A 22,829-nucleotide genomic window follows, 5' to 3' on the forward strand; every position below is an offset into this window, starting at 1 on the left:
TCGTTTTTCGGTTTTGGATTGAGACAGAATTAAGTCAGATCCATGAAAATGTAATAAAGGATTTTCTTTACAGCCAACGTGTTGTCCTACTGTTTTATGGTGAGCAGAATATTTTTTCCCGTTTACGCTTTTATCTCATTAACTGTGTTCAGAGCTGTAATAGAAGGTGCAACAGGAAATCTTTCACATATCCCCTTTGCTAGACTAAATCTGCATATCCAGGGTGTACAGTTCCAGAATATCTCAGTATTCATTGCTTGGCCTGGACCTAACTGTCCTTGAGCAAAACTGCTCATTTTGTCAGCAGAGGACACTTAAGTCTAACAGGCAAAGATTCACCACACAAAGTTCAAAGCAGAGTTACTATCAAAATAGACTGCACTAACTAAACTGCTTTAAAATTTAAACTCAGATCTTCTTCCCGTGTATTGTGAACTTAACAGTGGGCATATTTAAGGCACTGGGAGAAACTGGTGCATTGGTAATTGTATTTGTGTCTCTGTGTCTCAGACAGAGGAGCTTTGTCGCATTACACTGATCCAGACTCGCTTAAGAAAAACAACAAAAAAAAGTGTCAGGATGATTAGGATGTTGTGTGTGTGTGTGTGTGTGTGTCGGGGGGGGGGGTAGCAGAACCTCACAGATGAAGAGAGGAAGTCCTGACTGTAGTTAATTGTTTTTACTCACGGTGAGCTCTGAATGAGCAGCAGGAAACCGACGGCCTGTGTGACCATGTGATTAAACAGATACCAACCGCAGCCTGTCTCTTCCAAACCCAAGTCATTTTCGGCCCAAAGATTATCTGCATGATCCATGCAGTAGCTAAATATAGCTCTGCCTCTAACTGGGTTGGCTACTTACTGAACAACCCCAGAAATTAGACCAGTTTGCAGTATGTGGTACGCTGCTCGTCAGAGAAACTGACTGTTACCTTAATGATGCACTGACTCGAGCCCTCAGTTTGTCATCGGATGAGCGACTAAGCAGTTTGCTTTTTATGTGAAAACCAGTAAGATTTTGTGTAACAATAAATCCACCTTCAACACGGGCACTTAAAGCAGTTATACTAGTAAAAAAAAAACTAGTTAAATTTAATCAGGTCACCTAGGTGATAAAGACTGTAAAGCTCACATGATAAGTGTGACCGGACTTTGTCATCAAATGCTAACTTCTGCAGATCTTTATTGTCCCATAAGAAGATATTCTAAAATTAAAAATGTGTAAAGAGCCTTGACCTCACACAGCCGGAGTATGTAAGTAGGTTTTCTGTCTGTCTGTCTGTCTGTCTGTCTGTCTGTCTGTCTGTCTGTCTGTCTGTCTGTCTGTCTGTCTGTCTGTCTGTCTGTCTTTTTTTTTACTAACAAATAAACCTCAGCACTCAGCTTTGCCCCTTTTCCCTCAAAATTTGGACAAAGACAAGGGTGTGTGTGTGTGACGCGCCTGTGCATCTGTTCATCATTATTCACCTGCCAAAGTTGCGTCAGGCCATGTTGTCAACGGCGCGTGTGCCTTGTCAGAGTTCCACCGATATATCTCAGTGTTGTGATGCATTGTGTGCCGTGATCTGCTCTTACTGACACCGAGACACATCTGGGCAGGTGTGAAGAACTGGAGCATGTTCAGAGTAGGTTTTGCAATTCCCTGTAAACTAATCAATACAGAGGAAAATAAGGATGGGGAATATTTATCAGGAATGGCTCGAGGCTACATCCTTCACATTTTAAACCTTCTTTTTTAACTTTGATGTCTTGTGCTCTTGTGTCGATCTGCAGAATGTTATTTTAAGAAATGATATGGACAGATTCTTTTAGCTGAGGATGAGTTGAGAGATTAGATTAGAAAATAGTCCCAGTTAGGTGATAAAAGTGAATGATTCAGAGCTGTAAACAACTCAGTGCTGATGAATGTACATGCTTTTATTTACTCGGTTAAACAGATCATCAATGAATTGCTGTGCTTGAATTAAATAATTCAGATCTTCATATATATTCTCAGGCACAGCATTGAAAACTGAAAGTGTAACAATATTGAACCGTATGCGATAGAATTTCAAATAAGTGTTCGTCTCACCAGTAAGATAATCAATAAATACACAGCTTTGCAATAATTTATATTCCTCCTTAATATATGTCAGAATTTTAAACATTTAAAAACATTTACGCACCACGAGAGAAAAGGCATCAATTCATCGAGGTGGATTTGATGAATCATCTACCGGTAGATTTCCCATCATTTTTATTTTAGTACCACATGTCAGAGACATCGCTGGTATATTCTGTCCGCGTAGGGACGAAAATGACGGGGATCTATTTAACTGGTCCTGAGAGGACGTTTGTCCTGGTCTGTCACCTTTAAATCCATGTGATGAATTCCAGTCTGATAGCAGCAGGACCCCCATCAGAAGGGCGTCGCTGTCCTCCTCTCAGGGACAGGAATTCACAGGACAGTGTTGTACACACCAGCGTCCTGGGAGCAGGAACGTGAGCTGCATCTCACAGCACGACTCACTGATCTTATTTTCATTACTCCTGTCTCCACGCCAGTGTCGTCTCCTTTTGATCCTCTCCTCATTGCGTGTGTGTGTGTGTGTGTGTGTGCATGCGAGTGTGTGCGCATTTCTTTAAAAGAAGAATCCCTAATGCTGAGTGGATGCCATTAAAGAATAACTAACCATTATCCCCGACTCTGGAAACGATGTAATTAGGTGCAGCTCTGCAGGTTAATCACAAGAAGTCGGCTCTCTAGCAGTGCTCACAGGAGGTATCCAAGAATTAATGTAGAGCACACTCCCAACCAATCCACTGAGAAGTGGAATTATATTTAGCCCAGTCGACATGAAATGCAAGGACACCGTATGCTTTGTCCTTGCTGACTGCCAATAATGGGGGACGAATAAACGTGTGTCATATATATCTAAGATGTCTACAAGTGTGTGAAAAAGAACCAGCCAAGTTTTGTGCCGATGTGCAGTCCGAGTGAGCCTGAGGCGAAGGTACGGATTCCATAATATTCCTAATTCTGTGGTACACAGCCAATTTCTGAACCTTTCTCTGCCTTGTTACTCTGGGAAGCGTCAAAATTAATCCAGACTTTCATTGCAATGTCTTCCCCCATTTGTCTGTATTTCATCATTATTCCATATTCAGCAACACACACACACACACACACACGCACACACACGCATCGTTACCAGACAATTCCAAACCAGACAAACTACAAAACACTTTGCATCATGATGTCATTTATTCCAGAGGTTCGTTTCCCACAAAGCCTGTTGTCTCAGCTCCATATAAAGCAAATGAAGAACGGTCAAAGTTGCTGGGAGGAAAAGCTTAAGGAACATTTGGATACATACAAGAGGCTAGTCGGTTAAAGGGAAGAGGATTAATCGATAAACAACGAGCACAGACACAAACAGCAGAGATCCACGACAAAACAGTGCAGCAGAGGAAAGCTCTATGAATCGGTGCTCTTCCTTACCTCTGAGTGCTGCAGTTCCAACACGAGTCAACATCTCTGTTGAGCTATGGAGAGACACAGCTGGTTAAACTGGGCTACAGTACATGGAACTGCAGCTGCTCTCTGATCTCCCAGTAAACAGCAGTCGACTCGCTCTGAGTGTTCACACTGTCACACTGCAGCTACATGTAGCGCGCAGCTTTATCCCTCCATCCACCCTGAATTCATTAGTTTTCCTCTCTGCTTCTGCTGCCTTCTGTCTCCCCGTCTCTCTGTCTCTCTTTTTCTCTCACTGTCTCTCTTCCTGATTCTCATCTGTGCATGGTTACTGCTTCCTCTGTTTCTCTCTCCCTGATTCTGTGTGCATGGTTAGTACTCCCTCTCTCTCTCTTGCGCTCTCTCTCGCTCTCTCTTGCTCTCTCTCTCTCTCCATTTCAATGTTCTTTAATTTTTTGTCCAATAATGTCATATGATAAAAAAAACAAGTTTTCTTAAAAAGTGCAGTTGGACAGTCCCAGTGTCAGATTCAGCTGCATTCATAATTGCCTTTCATTAAAAATACAAATTGTATATCAATATTTTCAATTACTCATTTGAAAAATAACAAATCAACATCTATTTCCAATAAGCTGCTGCTGATACTGCAATTCACTCACCACCCAAATGGTAACGCTGTCTTTTTGTATTACCTTATGTCAACAGTCAGGGCTAAAGACACAACAATAATACTACAATGAGTACTACTACTACTACTACTACTACTACTACTACTACTACTAATAATAATAATAATAATAATAAGAAGAAGAAGAAGAAGATTTTTGATTTTTACAAAAACATTTTATTAACAATTCACACAGGGACGCAAAATGCCCTGTTTAGAGACACACAGAATAACAATAAATAAATAGATAGATAAATATTAAGGAACAGTAAGTATAATTTATCCCACAAGGGGTTGTGCAAAGAACAAACGGTTTTCAGTGACAGTGCATAATACATTCTTGTGGCACCATATTTCTTGAAATTGGCTGAGGTCATTTATCATTTTGTAAAAATCAAACTCCCACCTCAGCCTGGACCGTACATTACAGCGCCACACAGTGGCGGCCTCCCAGTCTCCAGATTTGGCTATTCTATTCTCACGTGAGATGTAAATCGCCATCTTGGCTTCACCGCAAATAAAATTTAGGAGCTACCACTTGATCCGAGCAGCCTTTCATTACCCTGCACCAAAAATAAATGATCTGATTGAAAAAGTTTCATTAAAACCATTAAAAACACCTTTCATCACATTAAAAAGCACAGTGAGTCTCTCACACTCACTGTAAGCGTGGAAGACAGTTTCCCGTCCGGGACAAAACGGGGACTGGTCCGACACAGCAGTGTTCATCCTTGAGGAGACCGTTCAGGGCAACGGCTCTGTGCAGGATCCTCCACTGGAGGTCTCCGGTCCTCTTCTTCGGGGGGGCTTGTAGACCCTCCAGCAGGGGCGGGCACCATCCCCTCCCAGCCGATCAGCCCACACGCTGGTGTTCCTGTTCGACAGTCCTCTCCTGTTTAATACCCTCACGCAGTCGTAATACAGGGTCTTCTTCTCGACTGCCTGCAGGGAGAAAGTCCTGAGGACCGTCGAGATTCCTGACATGGGCAGCCAGCCTGATCTCTGGGAAGGGGTCCTCACAGTCCGGTTCGGTCCCCTGGCCGTAGTCTACAAGGAGCCGTCTCTCTCTCTCGCTGAGCCTGTTCCTCCACAGCTGAAGCGCCCCCTCGGCTGCCTGGGTAGAGCGGGTGCCCAACAGGGAACCCACTGCCTCTGCGCCCGTTAGGTCCGGCCCTGCCACGGCTACTACGTGCTGCAGCAACAGGGTCCGGGTCCGGTATAGTGCTGCCTTCAGCCTCGACGCGGCTTCGGGGTTTGCTCCATTCACTATGGGTTCCCTTAGCAGCCAATACAGAGAGTCAGAGCCATTTCTTTTTTCAACTTTAAAAAGGGCCCATGCCTTAATAACACTTTTATAAAAATTTGGTAGCCCATTTAATTTAGCAAATTTTAAGTCGGTTAAAAATAGAGTGCCATCCAGCCCCAAGTTACTCACCCGTCTGAAGACACATCTGGCCACATCTCTCCACATTAGGTCCGCCGGCCCTGTTAAAACCTTTGTATAAACTGGATTCTAAAAGTGGTGGTCCTGCTGGCCAGGTGGATGAGGCCCTGTCCTCCCTCCTCTCTAGGCAGGTACAACACCCCCTGCTGGACCCAATGCATGCCGTCCCAGAAGAAAGACAGAACTCTTGTCTGCAGTTGTTCTAGCAACCCCGAGGGGGGCTCCATACAACTGAGCCGGTGCCAAAGCACCGAGGCCAACAGGTTATTGAGGACAAGAGTCCTGCCTCTGTAAGACATGCGGGGGAGGACCCATTTCCATTTCTGAATTTTTCCTTCTACTTTTGCTAATGTGTCCAGCCAATTTTTCCTCTCTGTTTCTTCGTCCCTAATAAAAACACCTAGGTATTTTAGGCTGTCCCTCCACCAGGCAAGATCCTGGGGAAGGACCAGCAGCCCATTTGTCCACCTGCCAACGGCCAGGGCTTCACTCTTGTGCCAGTTAACCCTGGCCACGGACAGGCGGTTGAACAAAACTGTCAAGTTAAATAAAATTTCGATGTCCTCCTGGCTACACACCATTATTATTATGTCATCTGCGTAGGCAGATAAAACCATTTTTCTATAAAAGGATGGAAGAAGCAGGCCATCCATGCTTGCATGGATCCTAGAGAGAAGGGGTTCGAGGGAGAGAGCATAGAGCATTCCGGAGAGGGCGCAGCCCTGCCAGACGCCTCTACGCACCCTGAAGGGAGCACACAGACTGCCATTGAACTTCAGCATACTCGCAATGTCACAGTACAGGACGCGGATCATCGCTATGAAGCCAGGGCTGAAACCGAACCTCTTTATCACCTTCCAGAGGAACTTGTGTTCAACCCGGTCAAAAGCCTTTTCCTGGTCTAGCGAAATGAGACCAGTATCGATGTCCAATGATCTAGAGACTTACAAAACACCCCAAATTAGGTGGACGTTATCTGCTATGAACCTGCTGGGCACACAGTAAGTCTGGTCCCGGTGTCTGGTCCATAGCCTCTCTGAGCCTGGAAGCCAAAGTCTTGGACAAAATCCTATACTCCATACACAGTAGAGACACAGGGCGCCAGTTCCTAATCTCCTGCAAGTTGCCCTTTTTTGGCAGGAGGGTGACCACTGCTCTCCTGCAGGACAACGGCAGGGAACCCGAGGCCAGGCTGTCGTTGAATATCTCCAGCATGTCGTGGGCCACAATGTCCCAGAAGGCTTTAAAGAACCCTACCGTGAGCCCATCGACACCTGGAGCTTTCCTTTCTTTCATGCCGAGCAGTGCGGCGTGGAGCTCGTGGAGTTGCAGCGGCCTGTCCAGCCGCGAGTTTGTCTCTCCAGAGACCCGAGGAAGGTCCCCGCAGAACTCGTCAAACAGGCCGTCAACCCTGCAGTACCCACTCTCGTACAGAGGAAAATAACTCCACTGCCCGCTTCCTTATCTGAGAGTATACTGCTAGCACAGGAGCTGTATCTCTACTTTTCCACGGTCCCACCACTGTCTTAGAAAAAATTGGATTTTTTCTCTCGAAGCCCTAACCAGAAGTGCCGTAAAACATCTCTAAAACTGTTATCTTGAGCTAAACTGGAATTAAAATGCCAGTATGCACTCTTGGGCACAATGGGCCGGATTCACGAAACGTTCTTACGAACAAATTTGTTCTTAAGTCCCACTTACGAACATTTTACGAAGATTGTGGCATTCACCAATTTCTTCTTATCCTGTATTTATGCGTAGGTAAGAACAAATCCTACGAACACTCAGGAGTACTCTTGCGCACATTTCAGTGCCGACATGTTGGCATGGTTGTGTTTTCTTCTCTTGTGCAGTTCAATAAAATTCAATATTACAATGATAATTCTGTCATATTTATTTATTTCATATTTTTGGTGATTTACGGAGAATTTTAAAATTACGTAAATGTGCCAATGACTTAACATTAATCAACCAAATTGGAAACCATGCCAAAACTGTCTTTTTATTTGATTTTATCTTGATTTATTTTATTAGGGGATCGAGGATATGCCCTGGTTGTTGACACCACTGACCAACCCTCAGACTCCACAGGAGTTTTATTCAATCAGATGCATGCGCGCAGTCGCTCCACCATTGAACGCACCATCGGCATGTTAAAGGGCCGCTGGATGTGTTTGGACACAGAGCCACGACCCCGTGAGGATGTGCGTCCTGACGCAATGATGGGGCCAGACTGCAGGCACGCGGTTCACGTTCGAGCGCGATTAATTGCCCGTTTGTGAATAAAATGCATTATTGTCGCAATCCGAGCACAGCTTTTACACGTTTATTTTTTTTTACATTCTCGTTGATTTCTTTAAGTGTGTTGGCTATAGTCATCAGGGTTGAGGCAATTTTATCAAGCGTGTTAGCCATCCTTTCTTGATTGTTCAACACGGCGTCAGAAATCAGGCGTGGAGAGGCAAGCTTTGGGCATTTCGCTTTGGGCATTTGGCTGCTTTTTGCTCTGTCTACAGGGTCCTGCTGCAGTTCCTTTTATGGGCATTAGTGGGCGGTGACTTATGCTAATTGTATGTTAATTAGACTCACCTGGCAGCGCTTTCAACTTACGAACAGATGGCATTCATCAATCTAAGAACACAGCTGCGAACAATTCTGAGGCTTACGAACGCGTTGATGAATCCGACGTAGGGTTAAGAAACTTCTTAAGAACAACTTAAGAAAGAATCTAAGAAAATTCTTAAGAACATATTGGTGAATCTGGCCCCATGAGAATAAACCGGTTGCTTCAGAATTTGTTGCGAGGCTGGATGAGGCTCTGCATGGTCGCGGTGTAAAAACAACTCTGTGCAATTAAAATCCCCACCCAAGAATAATAAATCGTCCCCAGAACCATTTAAAACAGTGCCAACTTTTTCCTAAAAAGCTCTTCCTCTCTGTACCGTTGGTGGGAGCATAAATATTAATAAAAACCAAGGAGTGGTTTTGGAGGCGTGCTTTCACCACCAGACACGTCCCCTCACCACATGCTCCACCTCCAGGGATGATGGAGTGAAGCCCCTAGAGAAAAGGAGGCCCACTCCACCACCGATGGTGGTGTTGTGGCTCAGCAACGCCTGCCCTTCACACTCCTTCTCCCAGTCTGCTTCATTGTTCCTGTCGCTGGGGGTCTCCTGGAGGAACATGACATCAACTCGTTTTCTTTTTGCTGTGTCGAACACTAGTGCCCGTTTCCTTGCGCCCGTGGCGCCGTTTACATTCAACGTTCCCACTCTGAAAGTCTGCATAGTGAGGGGAAAGTTAAAATCAAAGACAGTAAAAAAAACAAGGAGACATAACAAGCCTTTTTTATCTATTGAGCCGTTTCCTCGCCTTGCCCTTATGTTTTTTAAGCCTGAAAATTTCAGGGTCGGTGAGATCCGACGTTGCCCTGTGTTTAATTAAATGACTCGCCGACTGGACGAAGAGGAGCATGTTGGGAAAATGTTTTTCCAGATTAAGGCCCTTCATGCCCTTGGTCTGTGTCAGGAAGTTTTTTAGCATGCTGGGAGTGTACAAATTGTTCGTGCCCGTCTGGCATTGTGCGGGACAGTGAACTGCAATCTGATATGGACTCGCAGTCGCTGGTGTCTGTGCCAGCGGCTGCATCCTCCAGCCGCCCAGTTTTACGATCGCTCTTGTCCTTTATTGCGCATTTACACTTGTTACGCCGCTTTGCGGGAACAAGCTACCACTCAGACACACCACTAGCGCCCTCGACTGTGCTCACTGCTTCCTCACCTCACTCACCTGTGCTCACTGCTTCCTCACCTCACTCACCTGTGCTCACTCCCCCCTCACCCAGCTCACTGGCCGCTATCCCTGGCACCCCAAGTTCACCCATCACTTGACTCACTCCAGCCAGTTCACCTGTTTGGATCGTGTCCCCGGTCTCTCCTGCCTCACCCAGTTTAAATGTTTCACCCATCACCTCACCATTTTTTCCCAGTTCATTCAAATCACACACAACATCAATCATCATGCCACTCAAATCACACACCACCTCAGTTAAGTCCACCTTCCCCCCTGATTCATCACTCTCGCCATTCATTTCCACCACCATCTCCACAATATCGCTCCCTCCACTCACCTCCCTCTCACGCACACACTTCCGCTTCTCCTCCACCTGTGACTCCGTTACCACTTCGTCCGGGGCAGTGGGGCCTCCCTCTGAACTGAGCCACCGACGCCTCGCCGCCGGAACGGGCCGCGGGGCCGGCAGCGCTACGGGCGCAGGAGCGGCGGGCTCCGCCGACGGCGTGTCCGGAACAACGCGGCTCGGACAAGCCCTGGCCAGATGTCCCTCCTCGTTACAATTGAAACATTTCAGGGCGGAGGAGGTTGCAAAAAGGGTGTAATCAAAATCGTCCACGCGGACGATGAACCGATAATTAAACTCCTCCGCCCTGTTATTGAGGATCATATGCACCTGCCTGCGGTGACTTACACCCCGACACCATTTTGTGGATGGGAGACACCAATTTCCCATGCCGGGGCAGCTCCCGTACCAGGAACTCGTCGCTAATGAACGGCGGCACATTGGACAGGATAATCCGTGCCGCCGGCTGCGTCAGCGGAGTGACCTGGACGAACTGTCCGCCCACCGTGATCCCCGTCTCCACCAACATGATAACCTGTTCCACCTTGGCCAGGAACAGCACTACCGCCATGTTCATACGGGCGGCGGATTTAATTGAGCTGTGGCCAATTTTCTGGCCCACAGCCAGAGCCACCTCCTCCACACTGAGCACGGAGCCCGCTCCCACCTTGACTCCGCGCCTCCGACTCAAGACGGTTAAACCGGCGTTGGCCGCCATGACGGCCGCACGCGGTCGCTCCCCCCCTCCCCCAAACACACACACTCCTTAAAACAATATCAATGCGAAAAACACCACAATAAATCAAACTATATTATCCAGCATTCATACACATACAAGAAATGAATAGGAAAAAAAGCGCTTTCACACCGTTTTTTCACTCTCTTCTGCTCGCACTCCTCTCACGAAGAAGAAGAATAAGAAGAATAATACTAATAATAAGAATAAGAAAAAGAATAAGTACTAGACAACTCTGCAGAAATTGTGAGGGTGTGCTGCACACTGTGAATAATGTAAGTTTAGTTGAGGTTCACTATATCCCCTGTTTTAACAGCCCTGTGCATTGGCAAAGTAAAGGAATTTCATTGAACAGTCTCCAGTTGCAACCAACCTGGAGCATCACAACCAGTTGCTCCTGCAGCCATTAAACGAGTAAACAAAGTATCTGCACACAAAATTTGTAAGTGGTGGAGAGCTCTGTGGGCAAGAAGGGCAGGGCAGGGAGTGCAAGTGGCTTTTTTTCAGCACATTGGACAGAGTCATTGGCAACACAAACACCACAGTGTTGATGTGTTGATGTGTTTGTTTGAATTGGCTCCTTGTTAGTGCCCCCATTTGCAATATTTAATTTATTAATCAGAATTATTAAGAGTTTAATGGTGGTAGTTCAGTCTGTTGGGGACTGGGCTGAGAAGCAGAGGGTTCTGGGTTCAAGCCCCAGTGCAGAGAAAGCATATTGTGAAAGGTGCCAGGACACCTTTGGAACACTGCCAAAGTACCCATGAGCAAGATATTGAACCCGCAAATGGTCATATTGGGCCCTGTGATGAACTGGCCACTCATCCAGGGGTGGACCCTGCCTTCACCCATTGGGAACCCTCCTGGTGACCCCAGAAGGACTAAAGTGGTTAAGAGAAAAGAATCGTTAAGCGAAAAGCAGTGGTAACTGTTATTTTAAGAATCTGATTTTACATTTCTGAAATGTTAATATTTCACATTCAGAGGTAGTTTTACAAAAAATGATTTCAGAAATCGAGAGTAAAATGTCTTCAAAACACTGTTGTTTGATCCATGATGAGATAAAGAAGACAAATGTATAGAATTGGCAGTACCACTCTGCCAAACGCTGTTTAAAAAGAAGCTGCTGACATCTTGGAGTCCTCTCAGATGCACATCTGTTCGTGTATCATCTACCAGGCCCTCAGTCAGGACTGACACTTACATGCACACAAAGAGAAAGTGAAACACCGAGAATCGATGTAACAATAAGCAGAACAGCTGTTCTTCTGGTCCAGTTCTATATCTTAGTGTCTTTCTGTCAGGGGTGGCTTTAGAACACCGTCGCCCTCACTACTGAAGCGCCTGGAGGATTGCGCTCTTCTGTTGGAGACATCTACAGGAAGCTGTGCCTCCAAAGAGCAACATTCATTGCTAATGACTCCTTCCATCCTGCACACAGTCTGTTTGCCCTCCTGCCCTCTGGAAGGCACTGCAGGAACCGCCAGAACAGAGCTGCCAGGTTCAGGAGCAGCTTCTTTGTTCACTTGTGCCTGACTCATGTTGTCTCCTCTCTGTCTGTTTCCACATCTTTAATCACCATAATTTTGCCAAAAATTGTGCTAAATGTCTCTTACTCTTCCTGTGTATTTAAGAGTTCTTCCCTTCTGGGTCAGACCTTTCTGCTCACATCTGTGATTAAAATGTGTTCATCTTTTAGCTGCTGATCGTGATTTTATGTTCCACATCATTTTACAATTTATTCATGTTTTAACAGCGCTTAGACCAAACTCTGATTAGATACCTACCGGTACTTTAAGCTATTCAGGTTAGTTGGTAGCTGGACACATGTAGGTCCAGTAACAGCTGCACCGCGGCATCGGAGCTAATCTGCAACCTTTCCTGTAAGCGTTTGTGTTGTTTCCCAGAAGTGGGTCCTCACTCTGATCCACAGAGAATATGCAGGGAGTCTATTTTTGACTGAAGCCCTGACAGGCGACATTAAGCAAGTCACAACTGACAGAATCTTCCTGCAACTTCACTGTGAGGAATTTGGACTTTTCAAAACACCTTTCTTCTTTCTTAATTTTTTTTCCTCAATAAAAAGTGCATAAAACAGCTACCTATATAAAATACTGACTAATTTCCACATCGGTACACATTATGCAACGCACATGAAGGAAAGCTAATTGTAACATGTGCACCATTAAAAACAAAAACTCTGCAGAAGACAACCGAGCAAATTTTGGCAGTACTGAATTAATTTCAGGCTCCACATAAACCTCACTCTGCTCAAAGGCGCAGTGCAATGAAGTAATGTCACAGATTACAAACACTCAAATGCTCTGCTACTGCGCTAATCCAAAATTTATCATACATTTGTGATATTTCAGGCTTTTATCCGAGTTGAAAAGACAGCCAACATACTATAAAATAAATCCCAACTAAACAACTGTGTGGGTGTTTAATTATCATGCATCATTTAAAAATACGGCTTATGGAATAGTTTTGCAGATGTGTTGCAACATAACCAGTATTAGGGAGGACTTGGAGAGGAGTTGTGGTTGTAGGCGCCTCACAGAGACCCACACTGGTGCTTGTGAAGCAGTGTTGGGGGCCTGCTCAGGTTCCTGCATATGCTGCTATCAGGCAGCTGCCTAGGTTGACTCACCAGTTTTTCTATCACAGGCATATTTCAGATTCCACATGTGCACCACAGGGTCGTCCATCAGGCATCCATCCATATTACAGCAGACAGACAGCCTGTAGGAAGTTCAATTAGGCCAAAGAGATCAGGGAAAGAATTGCAGGAAGGCAGTCAGGAGATCTACACAATGGAGCAAAGAAGTGCAGGAGAAGTCATTTTTAATATCAGCTTCAATCAACTCTGCATTAAAGGCTGGAATCATTCACCGATCTTTCTTTCAGGTCAGTTTCTTGCAAAAATCGATGGGACTCTTCAGCCATGCAACAAATTACAAGGTGTCTCTCCATCATAATCGTTTCACAGGTGCCCTTGAACACCCATCACTCCTTTTAAGTTTCCAAGGTTCTTTTTTTGTTACCAAGCTAGACCAGCACAGCCTCATGTTGGGGTTTAACATGCATGAAGTCCTTTAGCATTTCAGAGGTAATTCAGGAGATGGTGTACGTGACTTTGTCATGGTCTAAAATTAGAAATGAGCTGCGGTCAATATCTAACCAAGACATACATCATGACATGTTTTGCAGGGAACTATAAGCCCAGTGTTATCTGCTGGATCAGTAAAGGACTTTAAATAAAAAAGAAAAGAAAATGGAGCTGGAAAAAAGGCAAGATAATTTTTCAAAACAGAGGGTTTTCTCATGGAGGCTGTAAATGTGTTAGTGTCGTGTTGAAATCATCCATGTTGATGCACCATAGGAAGAACACTTGTCCGTGTTTGCCAAATCTCCTTCCAGAATTTCCAGGGCTCAGCAGTTTTAATTAAAAATGCTGCCCTGTCCTAGCTGCCCAGGAGTGCAAATACAGGAGAGGGAATTATTATTTACCCCCCTGCTGGCTGAACTCGAGCTGAAATGTAAAGGGAAAAGATGGACATTGGCACAGAAATGTGTTTCCAGCCCTGCTGGAAAGGCATACAACCGTTTAAACGAGTACGGCTATACCTGATGAACTAAAAGAGAATTACTGCCAGTTGTCTGCCTGGTAGGACAGAAGACCTTGTGGGTGTTGTAGGACCAGGATGCTGAGCACTGTATTAGAAGATGGATGTGCTGCAAGATCTGGAATTACATTTTGAATTACTTGAATTTGGTGTTGAAAATGGAAACTCTTCACCAAAGACACTGATGTTTGCAGGATTCACCAACATCATGTTTGCTGGCGTGACTGTGGGCCCAGAGTATATGTATCTACAGTAGTTCTTCTGCTTCCTGGCTGAAACTCAGCACACCGACGTAACCCAGGCTCTCCAAACAAACCACAGTGTGCTGCTTTGAAGCAAATCTTGGTTTACATTTCTAAGAATAGATCCTGTAATAACAAAGCAAATCCAAATCTCATGATGTGTAAGAGAAGTGCCAAAGCCTGCAGTTGAAAAACTAACATGAGGGAATGAAAAAGGAAAATACAAGTTCATCCCAGTTATGTCCATTTTCCATTCCATGAGAACTATCAATAGACCTTGCTTTGGGAACCAATGAGTCAAGCATGAGTTGGGTTGTTTTGGGCCGTCTCCAGGACAATGTCCCTTTAAAGAGAATACCACAGAATCAGTCAGACAAGAAACAAAACAAAAGGCTCTGTTTGGTTAATTCATTAAAGATCTCTTCCGTTAGTCTGTCTGGTCATTAATTGTGGACTTACACAGCTTCGTTTAATTTCATTTTCTTACACCTTTATGGGCCCTTTATAAATGTAACCTGTCATTTTGTAAACGAAATCAAGTGACCCTGTATTTAAAAGGACACAGCTGAAACTAGTCTCTCACTAAGATGCTCATGATGACGAAACGTATTCAGAATTAAGGCAAAATGTCCGAAAGGTTTGTGATACGACCCAGAAATAGCAGTGCGTTTGAATTTGTAAAAGCTGCCCCAAAACACTGAAGATATACTGAAACGTCCCTCAGAGGAAAGTGTTCTCCAGCACAAATCAGTCATCCTCTTCATTAGAATGCAGCAGCAGTGTGCAGCTGTACGCAGGGCAGAAAGAGAGGAATGATGAAACTGGAGCTAAAAATAGCTGCCTCCCAGGATCCCCCTCACACTGCAGTGTAAACACTCCCGGACAGGCAGCGCTGTCCTATTCCTGTGCATGTGTGTGCATACATGGCCTGCTTAGTGTGTGTTGGACACTGCAGTCGTTCTTGCCCTCCCCCTCATCAGTCATAAAGCTTTGTTTATCTTGGCACACATGGCGAATGGAGGTGCTGTACAATTAAAGCCATCTGTGGGATTTTTGACTTGAATGAGGCTTGGAAATGTTGCAGAGTTCATCTCTGTGGCAGACATGAAATATTTGTTATGATCTACGTCAGAACACTAAAAGCCCGATCTGCATCCCTCACACTACCACCAGTACAGACATGCTGTGTTAATATCGAAATCTTTGGTACGTCTTTGTGACGCAATCAATATCTTTTAGAGTCACTCCAAAATGTGGTAAATAATATATTTCAGAGTTCTGCACAATAATGATCAAATTAACTCTACAAAAAAAGCATACTCACATGTAAATGTGCCCTATTTTTGCATGAAACAAAAATTATTTACCGGTATGTAATAGCGTGCTACTACAGGTAACAGCTGCTGTCAAAGAACCTTTTTTTTCTTTGCCATTTTGGGATGTCCAGCCTTCCTGCACTGGTGTGGCAGCTTCCCTTCCACAGATATACTGTATCTGTCGGTCGTGCAGGGATGCATGTCTGCAATAATATCGCTTTCATGTTCTTAAATGCATGCTGCATCAGATCATACAGAAACAGAGGGAGATGGGTTTCCATGGCAATGATGCCCTTCACCCAGCTTGATGTCATACCAGGCTCCCCAGTAAAGCTTTAGTTCAAATATAGACAAGCTATAGCAAGAGGAGAGCTGGAATGCAAAAATCCATATTCACTGTGAATGTGAGGACTTATGTATTGACTGCGTATAGTTATGTACTGCATCAAATCACTCAGCTCACAGCAAAATTCTTCCCCTCAGAGTTCTTATCTGCACCAGAATGTTTTATAAATAAAACAAATCTCTCTTCTCGTGTTAGGATTGTTATCACTAAATTATAGAAGAAGATAAAAATCCATTTGCGCCATTATTTTTCTTGTCGACGTTGTTCGCCATTGATTGTTAGTGTGTACAATTCTGCCATCTTGTGGTTTACAAAGTAAAATAAACCCTGAAATATCAAACAGACAGAAGAGACACGAAACAAAATCATTTTTATTTACCTTAGTCTAAAAAACAATGCTACTTAGGAACTGTAGATTTCATAACATGAATTTAAGAAAAAAATTACACTTAATATTATATTATTTTATATAATATGCAATATTATTTACTGTATTATTGAGGCTCTTTCATTTACTTATTAAGTAGGTATTTGATTGTTGCTTTTAGTTGCTCATGCCTATTTTCATTTTTACTTTCTCAAAATAGTAGGAAAAGAGAATAGCAGCAAAAATATGGGCATAATTACTATGTAGTAGCACCTCTTTTGCTATGTATCACGGCCAAGTTTAAAGGAGTCTAGCGATTTATAAAACTTTGAATTTACATCACCTGGTCTTATGAATGCACGAATGTGTCGTGTTTCACATCTGATGATCATTATATCATTAACTGGTGAAACGGAAGAGTTTGTAAACATGCTTTCCTGCCATTTCTATCTTCCTGATTTTTTTCCCCACCGAGTTTATCCTCTAAAGACCGTGCTTCAAATGAAGGTCCCAAATGGGCAGGATGCATGTGAGCTGCACGCTGTGAAAGGGGATAGATGTGTCACCAAGGCGGGGAGATTATTGACTAACGGCAGGTGTCACGGGAACACAGCCACATCACAGGGACATGACCTCCTTGTTGGGGGACTGCCCAGACGACAACAGGATGTCAAAGACTGAGAGCAAATTTATTTTGTCCAGCTATAGTGTCCAATGGAGTTTAATTCCATAGTTAAGAATGCATTTATTCCCAATTGTAGCTCAAATGGTTGAATAAATGAATGCTGGTTCTGCATAGCTATTAGCAGACCCACCGTGGCTCCTACCATCCATGTGGATGTTGCTTTGACTTCCACCACCTGCAGACCTGGCACTTTCCCGCCTGACTGCTGTGGCCTCATTCAGCAGGAATAAAATGCTTCAGGAAGAGTTTGAGGAGTAAAAGAACACATTTGAAATGTTGTCTTGCCTCCAACTCCCCCAGATCTTAAGCCAATCAAGCAACTGTTGGAAGGGCTGGAAAAACTGAAGCCCCACCTTGAAACTTACGAGATTGAAAAGCTCTGCTGCTAGCATTTTGGTATATTGTTAACACGGTGTTAAAGCACCTGCCGGAATATTTCCAAATGGAGTTTTAGCTTTTGAGTTGAGAATTTTTATCCCTTTTGCCAGATACCTCATAGAAGTCAGAAATGTAGTGTGGTGAAAACAGAATTTATGTAATAGTAAAGAATTGTGTGTGTGTGTGGGGGGGGGGGGGGGGGGGTGGGGGGGGAGCTGCAGTTCTAAATATCACCCACAGGACGGTGCACACTGACTCTTTATGTTGCCACTAAAACAACTGGACAACATCTAGAATATTTATTGAAAGCGTCAGAGAGTGAAACCGCAGTAAATACAGAGGCTTTGGGGATGAATAGCTGCAGCTGGGAGTGTGTGCAGGCTGAAGTGCATTTGTGTTGTTGGGGTCTGTCACATTTCTCTTTTTTCTGAGCTCAGCATCAGCACTAACTGCAGCTGCTAAATCTCACTGAGTCATCAGCAACCTGCAGGCCTTTGTGTGGAGGCTTAGCTGGGCTCAGTGACCTCTGGCCCATTAGCTCAGTGGAGTAGAAAGGTCCATCCCAATGTTGATGAGAGGCAGTCACATGCTTCTGTGTGCAGCTCCCGACTCATCACTTCTATTCAGCTCTCGTTTGGTGTAATTCAGTTCCAGTTAAAGGTATAAACATGGACTTTCAAAAAGATCTTTATAAATTGTTTCTTTCAAAAAAAAACTTTAAGCAAAATCATTTGCTTAAAGTTGAGCCAAATGTAACATCTACACTTTCTCACAAAGCCTGCATATGATTATTCGCCCATCTGCAATATAACCATTGTTAACGAAGCTCGTGGGGACTTTATTATAAACAGAATTGACCGTGGTGCTGCTCTGATTTTTATGTTTCATGTAATATATATCACGTAAGGGTGTCTATTATCAACACATCAGGCTACAGCTTTCTGATTAAACTGCAGCTCCTGATCTCCACATGAGCATGCACACCCATTTTTGTTTTTGTATATTTCTGTCATTTAAACAGAAATATTATTTAAAAGATAAAACTGAAACAATACAAACTTTCATGTTTATTAAAGTGGTAACTATAACAATTTATTGTTTACAGACTCCAGCGCAAAGGATTGCAGAATACTCCTAAATCTTCCTACCCAAGGATCCTGTCTATATTCTCATCCGTACTCCAGGAAGTCACGTGTGTCATATGTGATCCAAATTTGTTTAGTTGGAATTAGACAAAAATAGAAAATATCCAATTACCAAAAAATAAAAGCATTTTAGCTATAATGCAGCACAACATCAACAGTCTTTTAATTGTCTATAGATTTGATTATAATTTATACCACCACCATTTCTCATTAAAAAACCTTTATTCTATTATCCTCCATCCTAGCAAGGACAGAGGCAATGATGATGAAGACATGGAAGAGTGATGATACTGAGCATGTTACTTTATTACACTCGAAAAACACTGATGCAAAACACGAACGTAAGAGAGAAACAAAGACTAAACCACACGGCGGAAGGAGCCAACTTTGGGGTTCATGGCTGCCCACTCTGTGAAGCGCCGGTACTCCCCCTTCTCCAGCAGGTACTGTCGTCCGTGGAAGTTGGGAAGCTCAAAAAAGACCCAGGTGCCATCTAGGACCTGTGCAGACTGAACCTCATGGCGATGCCAGTGATCAGCCAGATCCCTCAGATCCTCCGTGCACTCCAGCATCTGGCCGCTGAAGTCAGGACGCTCGTACACGCGAATCCTGAACACACTGGAAATCTGCAAAACAAACATTTATGCAAGTTCAAGGGATCGTCTCTTAGTTACTGTGCAAACTGGCTGAAAATGTCATTTATTCTAAATACTAGATTTATTTATTTTTAAATGTAAAACAAAAAAATATTGACTCACATTTCGTATGATCCGACATGACCTGACGCTGTCATTGTATCCCATCCAGCGTTGGTAGTCCGGGTACTCTCCCTTTGTCAAAATGTACTGGTAACCCAGGTAATTGGGCCTCTCATACAGGACCCAGGCGCCGCTCTCCACTCGTACCGAGTTGCAGCGTCTGAAGTGGATGTTGAGCTCAGGACAGTCGCTGTTGCACTCAAAAGAATGCCCTTGAAAGTTTTTCTCTTCATAGAAGATGATCTGCAAGTACACAAGATACGACACGGATGTAATGCATAACAGGCCACTCGTAACATGCTGGGGGTGTTTATGTCACACCCGTTAAATGGCCTCGATGGAAAATAAAGTTATTTAAGTTTAAGGAGGAAGAGCATTTTGCTCGGGTTTGCTTCCCTACCTTCCCCACAGCATCCATGTTTTGGCCTCGGTACAAATTTGTGAAAACACCCTTTTAAGTGGAGAATGTTGCATCCAGGCCTGCTCCTGTTTTATATATATATGGAGAATGTGGGCACACTGAAATGCACTGCCAGGGGGATGCCATTGTCATTTTAATGAGCTCAGCATTTATACGTGTACAATGGCGCATTCTGCCATTGTTTTAAATTCTGCTCAGCTTTATAGCAGCCACTGTTACGGCAAGTGAGCGTCTGATCTGCCAATGCCAGATCCCATAAACTACGTATTGTCCCAAATAAACCATCTGCCCTTCTCGGTGCAGGCTGCAGAGGAGGCCGAGTCCGAGTGATGTTGGCTTACAGCCACGTGGCAGTGTGGTAAACAGTTGAACCGTTGGTGGTATGTTGATGACACGAGGCTCCACTGGCTGCCTTCATCCATGCCGCAGCTGACCGCTCTTCTGTTTAAGACAGTAAACCGCGACATAATATGTCCTGAACAGCAATGTGCAAATATTATTTGAAGATGATGAGATGATGAGAAAACAATTATTTTCAAACTCAGATGTATTCTTGAAGGCCCTTTTGAAAAAACAAACCTTGCATTTATGAGGTTTTCTCACAGCAGCTGTAGCCTTCCAGCTATAAATAAATTGAGACAAAACACTTTAAACCAATAATAAGGGTTGTAGTTGTTGGCAACTAATTCTAAAAACTGTTGATGTCTGTTCTGTAAAGAATGAACTTGGTTCTGTTGAGGTTTTCCATTATTTCCATTAACCAAGAACAACAGTTGACCTGCAGAAGACTCTGAGTAGATGCTTTTGAGCCATGTGTTCCTGGTGTGGGCTGTTTGGGACCCTGTTATTTAGCAAATCTGATGCATGTTGAACACTTTTGCTTAATATTGCTAGCTTCACAGTATAGTAAGAAGCCAGGTTGAAGTATATTTCTGCACCACAGTCTGCTATGTGGGCATAAAAACACAAAACCAAAAACCCACAGAGGCAAAAGACAGAGCATGCATCATTTATTGACATTGCAATACAGGGTGGTGATATAAATTCAAATTTAGATGAAAATCAGGTGGGAGACTGAAGGTTTCCCAGACTTTCCTGGAATACCTGAAGCCAGGTCAGGACTCCAGAGCTAGGACTTGATATAATTATTTAGGGGCTGTAACACTGTGCATGACCATGATGCTCTAGAAATCTGTGATCATCCGGAAGGATCCAGCAGCAGGAGAGGTGGCGCCCCAGTCTGTGTAGTTGTGGTACTCGCCCCGTTCCAGGAAGTACTGGTGTCCGTGGTAATTTGGCTGTTCATAGAGTACCCAGGCACCATCCATCACCACACATGAGTGGAACTCACGTAAGTTAAGGGTCTCGTAAACTGACGGGCAGTCTACGACACATTCTGCAGTTTGGCCTCCAAAATCCTGTTTATCATAGAATCTGATCTTCCAGGACTTTCCATACACCTTGAACAAGTAAAAAAAAAAAAGCAGCATTAATATTTTTATATGTAATCGTTTTCCTTTCTTTCCCCCTTTCTAATTCCCATCCCTCTGTCAGGAATTTTGTCTACAGGCTGTCCTATGAATGATGTTAAATGTGCTGCCCGAATGATGAGCCCTTTAGCTCTCTGTTAGAATTGGGCTGGTTAATATTTGGTTGGTGTCCTCTGAGCTATTTCACAAAAGCTGGCACCCTCTGCTGAGATAAAAATGTAACAAAAGAAGGTCTTTGCTTTTTTCCCAGAGGATTTTCAACAGCTACCTTTTTCCTAATAGGACATCAAAAACAGTGTGAGCCAAAAGTCCCGCTCTGGATCCCGAGCTTACGTTTTTGATTGCACGGCACGACTTGATGCTCTCGTTGAAGCCCATCCACTGTTGGTGATCAGGGTACTCCCCATGGCTGAGGACGTACTGGTTGCCAGTGTAGTTGGGGTGCTCGTACAGCACCCAGCAGCCACTCTGCACCTTGATGGAGTTGCAGCGGCTGAAGTACGTGCGCAGGTCAGGAGTGTCGCTGGCGCACTCGTAGCTTCGCCCTTGAAAATTCTTATCCTCAAAAAACACAATCTGAGCAAACCGAAAACAAAAGAATTCATGCATGCACCATGCCAACATTTAAACAAAGATAACAGCAGCTTAACTACACAGAAAAAAGATGTTACATGCACTGGAGATGCAGCCTCAAGAGACATTAATACAAGTTCTTCTTTTCCTCACCTTCCCCATTGTTAAGTAACTGCTTTGCCTCCCACCCAGCTGAAGCTGTGCTGGTGTGGTTTATATCAAAGTGCAGAATGTGCAGATGACAGAAAGCTATTGTCATCCTAATTAGCTTGATTTGCATATCAGCAAAATGTTTTGGTCATGTTTGATTTCCCTTTGTTCTCGTTTGATGATCTCACGTATCAAAGAAGTGCCAATAGTGACATATAAATTTACCAGCAGATGCATTGATGCTTGGTCTGCATCAGCAGTTCTGTTTCATGGTTCAAAAAAAGGTTTTGCCAAAAAAAATCATTAAATCTCATAGTATGATTATGACCACCCTGTGAGATTTAGTTACAGTTACAAGTTTCTTCTACTGAAAAGCAGAGAATATAATCAAAGGTCACTAAGATGGCTTAACACAGCGCGACTAGGACTTGAGCAAATAGTGTTTAGTCTTAGAAGGAACCTCAGAATAAATTGTTTTTCTTCTTTCCACTGTCTCATCAAGTAATTCCAGACAGCTTTTGACTGTGCGGAAGCTCAACTTTAACACAAACACAAAGGCAAAAGTTTCATCAGTAATGACTTCCACTGCTGTTGCCATGGCATTTATATCAGTATCTTTTATGACTCCTCATAACAATGAACAATCACATCCAACATTTATTTCAAATCATTCTAAACGTTTTATTTTCCAGGCAACACACAGGGGAGTGTTTAAATCAGCCATGAAGGGACATGATTTTTAAAATTTGCTTACTCCTAACTACAAATGAGATAAAGAGCAAAAGCTAAAATGGCTTCTGTGGTTATTATGTCCCGGGGTGTCCCGTTCAAATGAACACATCAAATTAACAGAGAACAATTCCTTCTGGTAACTTGGGCTGTAAAATAAAC

General features: G+C 43.8%; 3 protein-coding genes across 7 annotated transcripts in view; all 3 read right to left on the minus strand.

Moving 5' to 3' along the window:
* Positions 1-3,832, minus strand: part of LOC130523203 (diacylglycerol kinase beta) — a 42,712-nt gene extending 38,880 nt beyond the window's left edge. For 3 of the 4 annotated variants that reach the window (XM_057028281.1, XM_057028263.1, XM_057028254.1), the window contains exon 1: positions 3,481-3,832. The gene's annotated coding sequence lies outside the window, so the exon portion shown is untranslated. The remainder of the gene's footprint in view (positions 1-3,480) is intronic. The other variant, XM_057028272.1, reaches the window with a different exon arrangement.
* Positions 3,833-18,749: 14,917 nt separating this feature from the next.
* On the minus strand, positions 18,750-19,782 carry crygs3 (crystallin, gamma S3). Its single transcript, XM_057028577.1, has 3 exons — positions 19,705-19,782; positions 19,305-19,547; positions 18,750-19,172 (listed from the first exon to the last, which is right to left on the minus strand). Exons 1-3 carry the CDS (start codon positions 19,720-19,722, stop codon positions 18,906-18,908), a joined length of 528 nt encoding a protein of 175 aa, XP_056884557.1. The 5' UTR covers positions 19,723-19,782; the 3' UTR covers positions 18,750-18,905.
* Positions 19,783-20,718: 936 nt separating this feature from the next.
* Positions 20,719-21,993, minus strand: LOC130523310 (gamma-crystallin M2-like). 2 transcript variants are annotated; one of them, XM_057028467.1, is made up of 3 exons: positions 21,942-21,993; positions 21,549-21,791; positions 20,719-21,185 (listed from the first exon to the last, which is right to left on the minus strand). In XM_057028467.1, the coding sequence occupies exons 1-3, from the start codon at positions 21,948-21,950 to the stop codon at positions 20,910-20,912; spliced, it is 528 nt and encodes a 175-aa protein (XP_056884447.1). In that variant the 5' UTR covers positions 21,951-21,993; the 3' UTR covers positions 20,719-20,909. The 2 variants fall into 2 exon arrangements, with proteins under 2 accessions (XP_056884447.1, XP_056884437.1); XM_057028457.1 differs by having other exon boundaries at positions 21,887-21,979.
* Between the last annotated feature and the right edge of the window lie 836 nt (positions 21,994-22,829).

This window comes from Takifugu flavidus, chromosome 1, assembly GCF_003711565.1.
Source record: "Takifugu flavidus isolate HTHZ2018 chromosome 1, ASM371156v2, whole genome shotgun sequence".
NCBI lineage: Eukaryota > Metazoa > Chordata > Actinopteri > Tetraodontiformes > Tetraodontidae > Takifugu > Takifugu flavidus.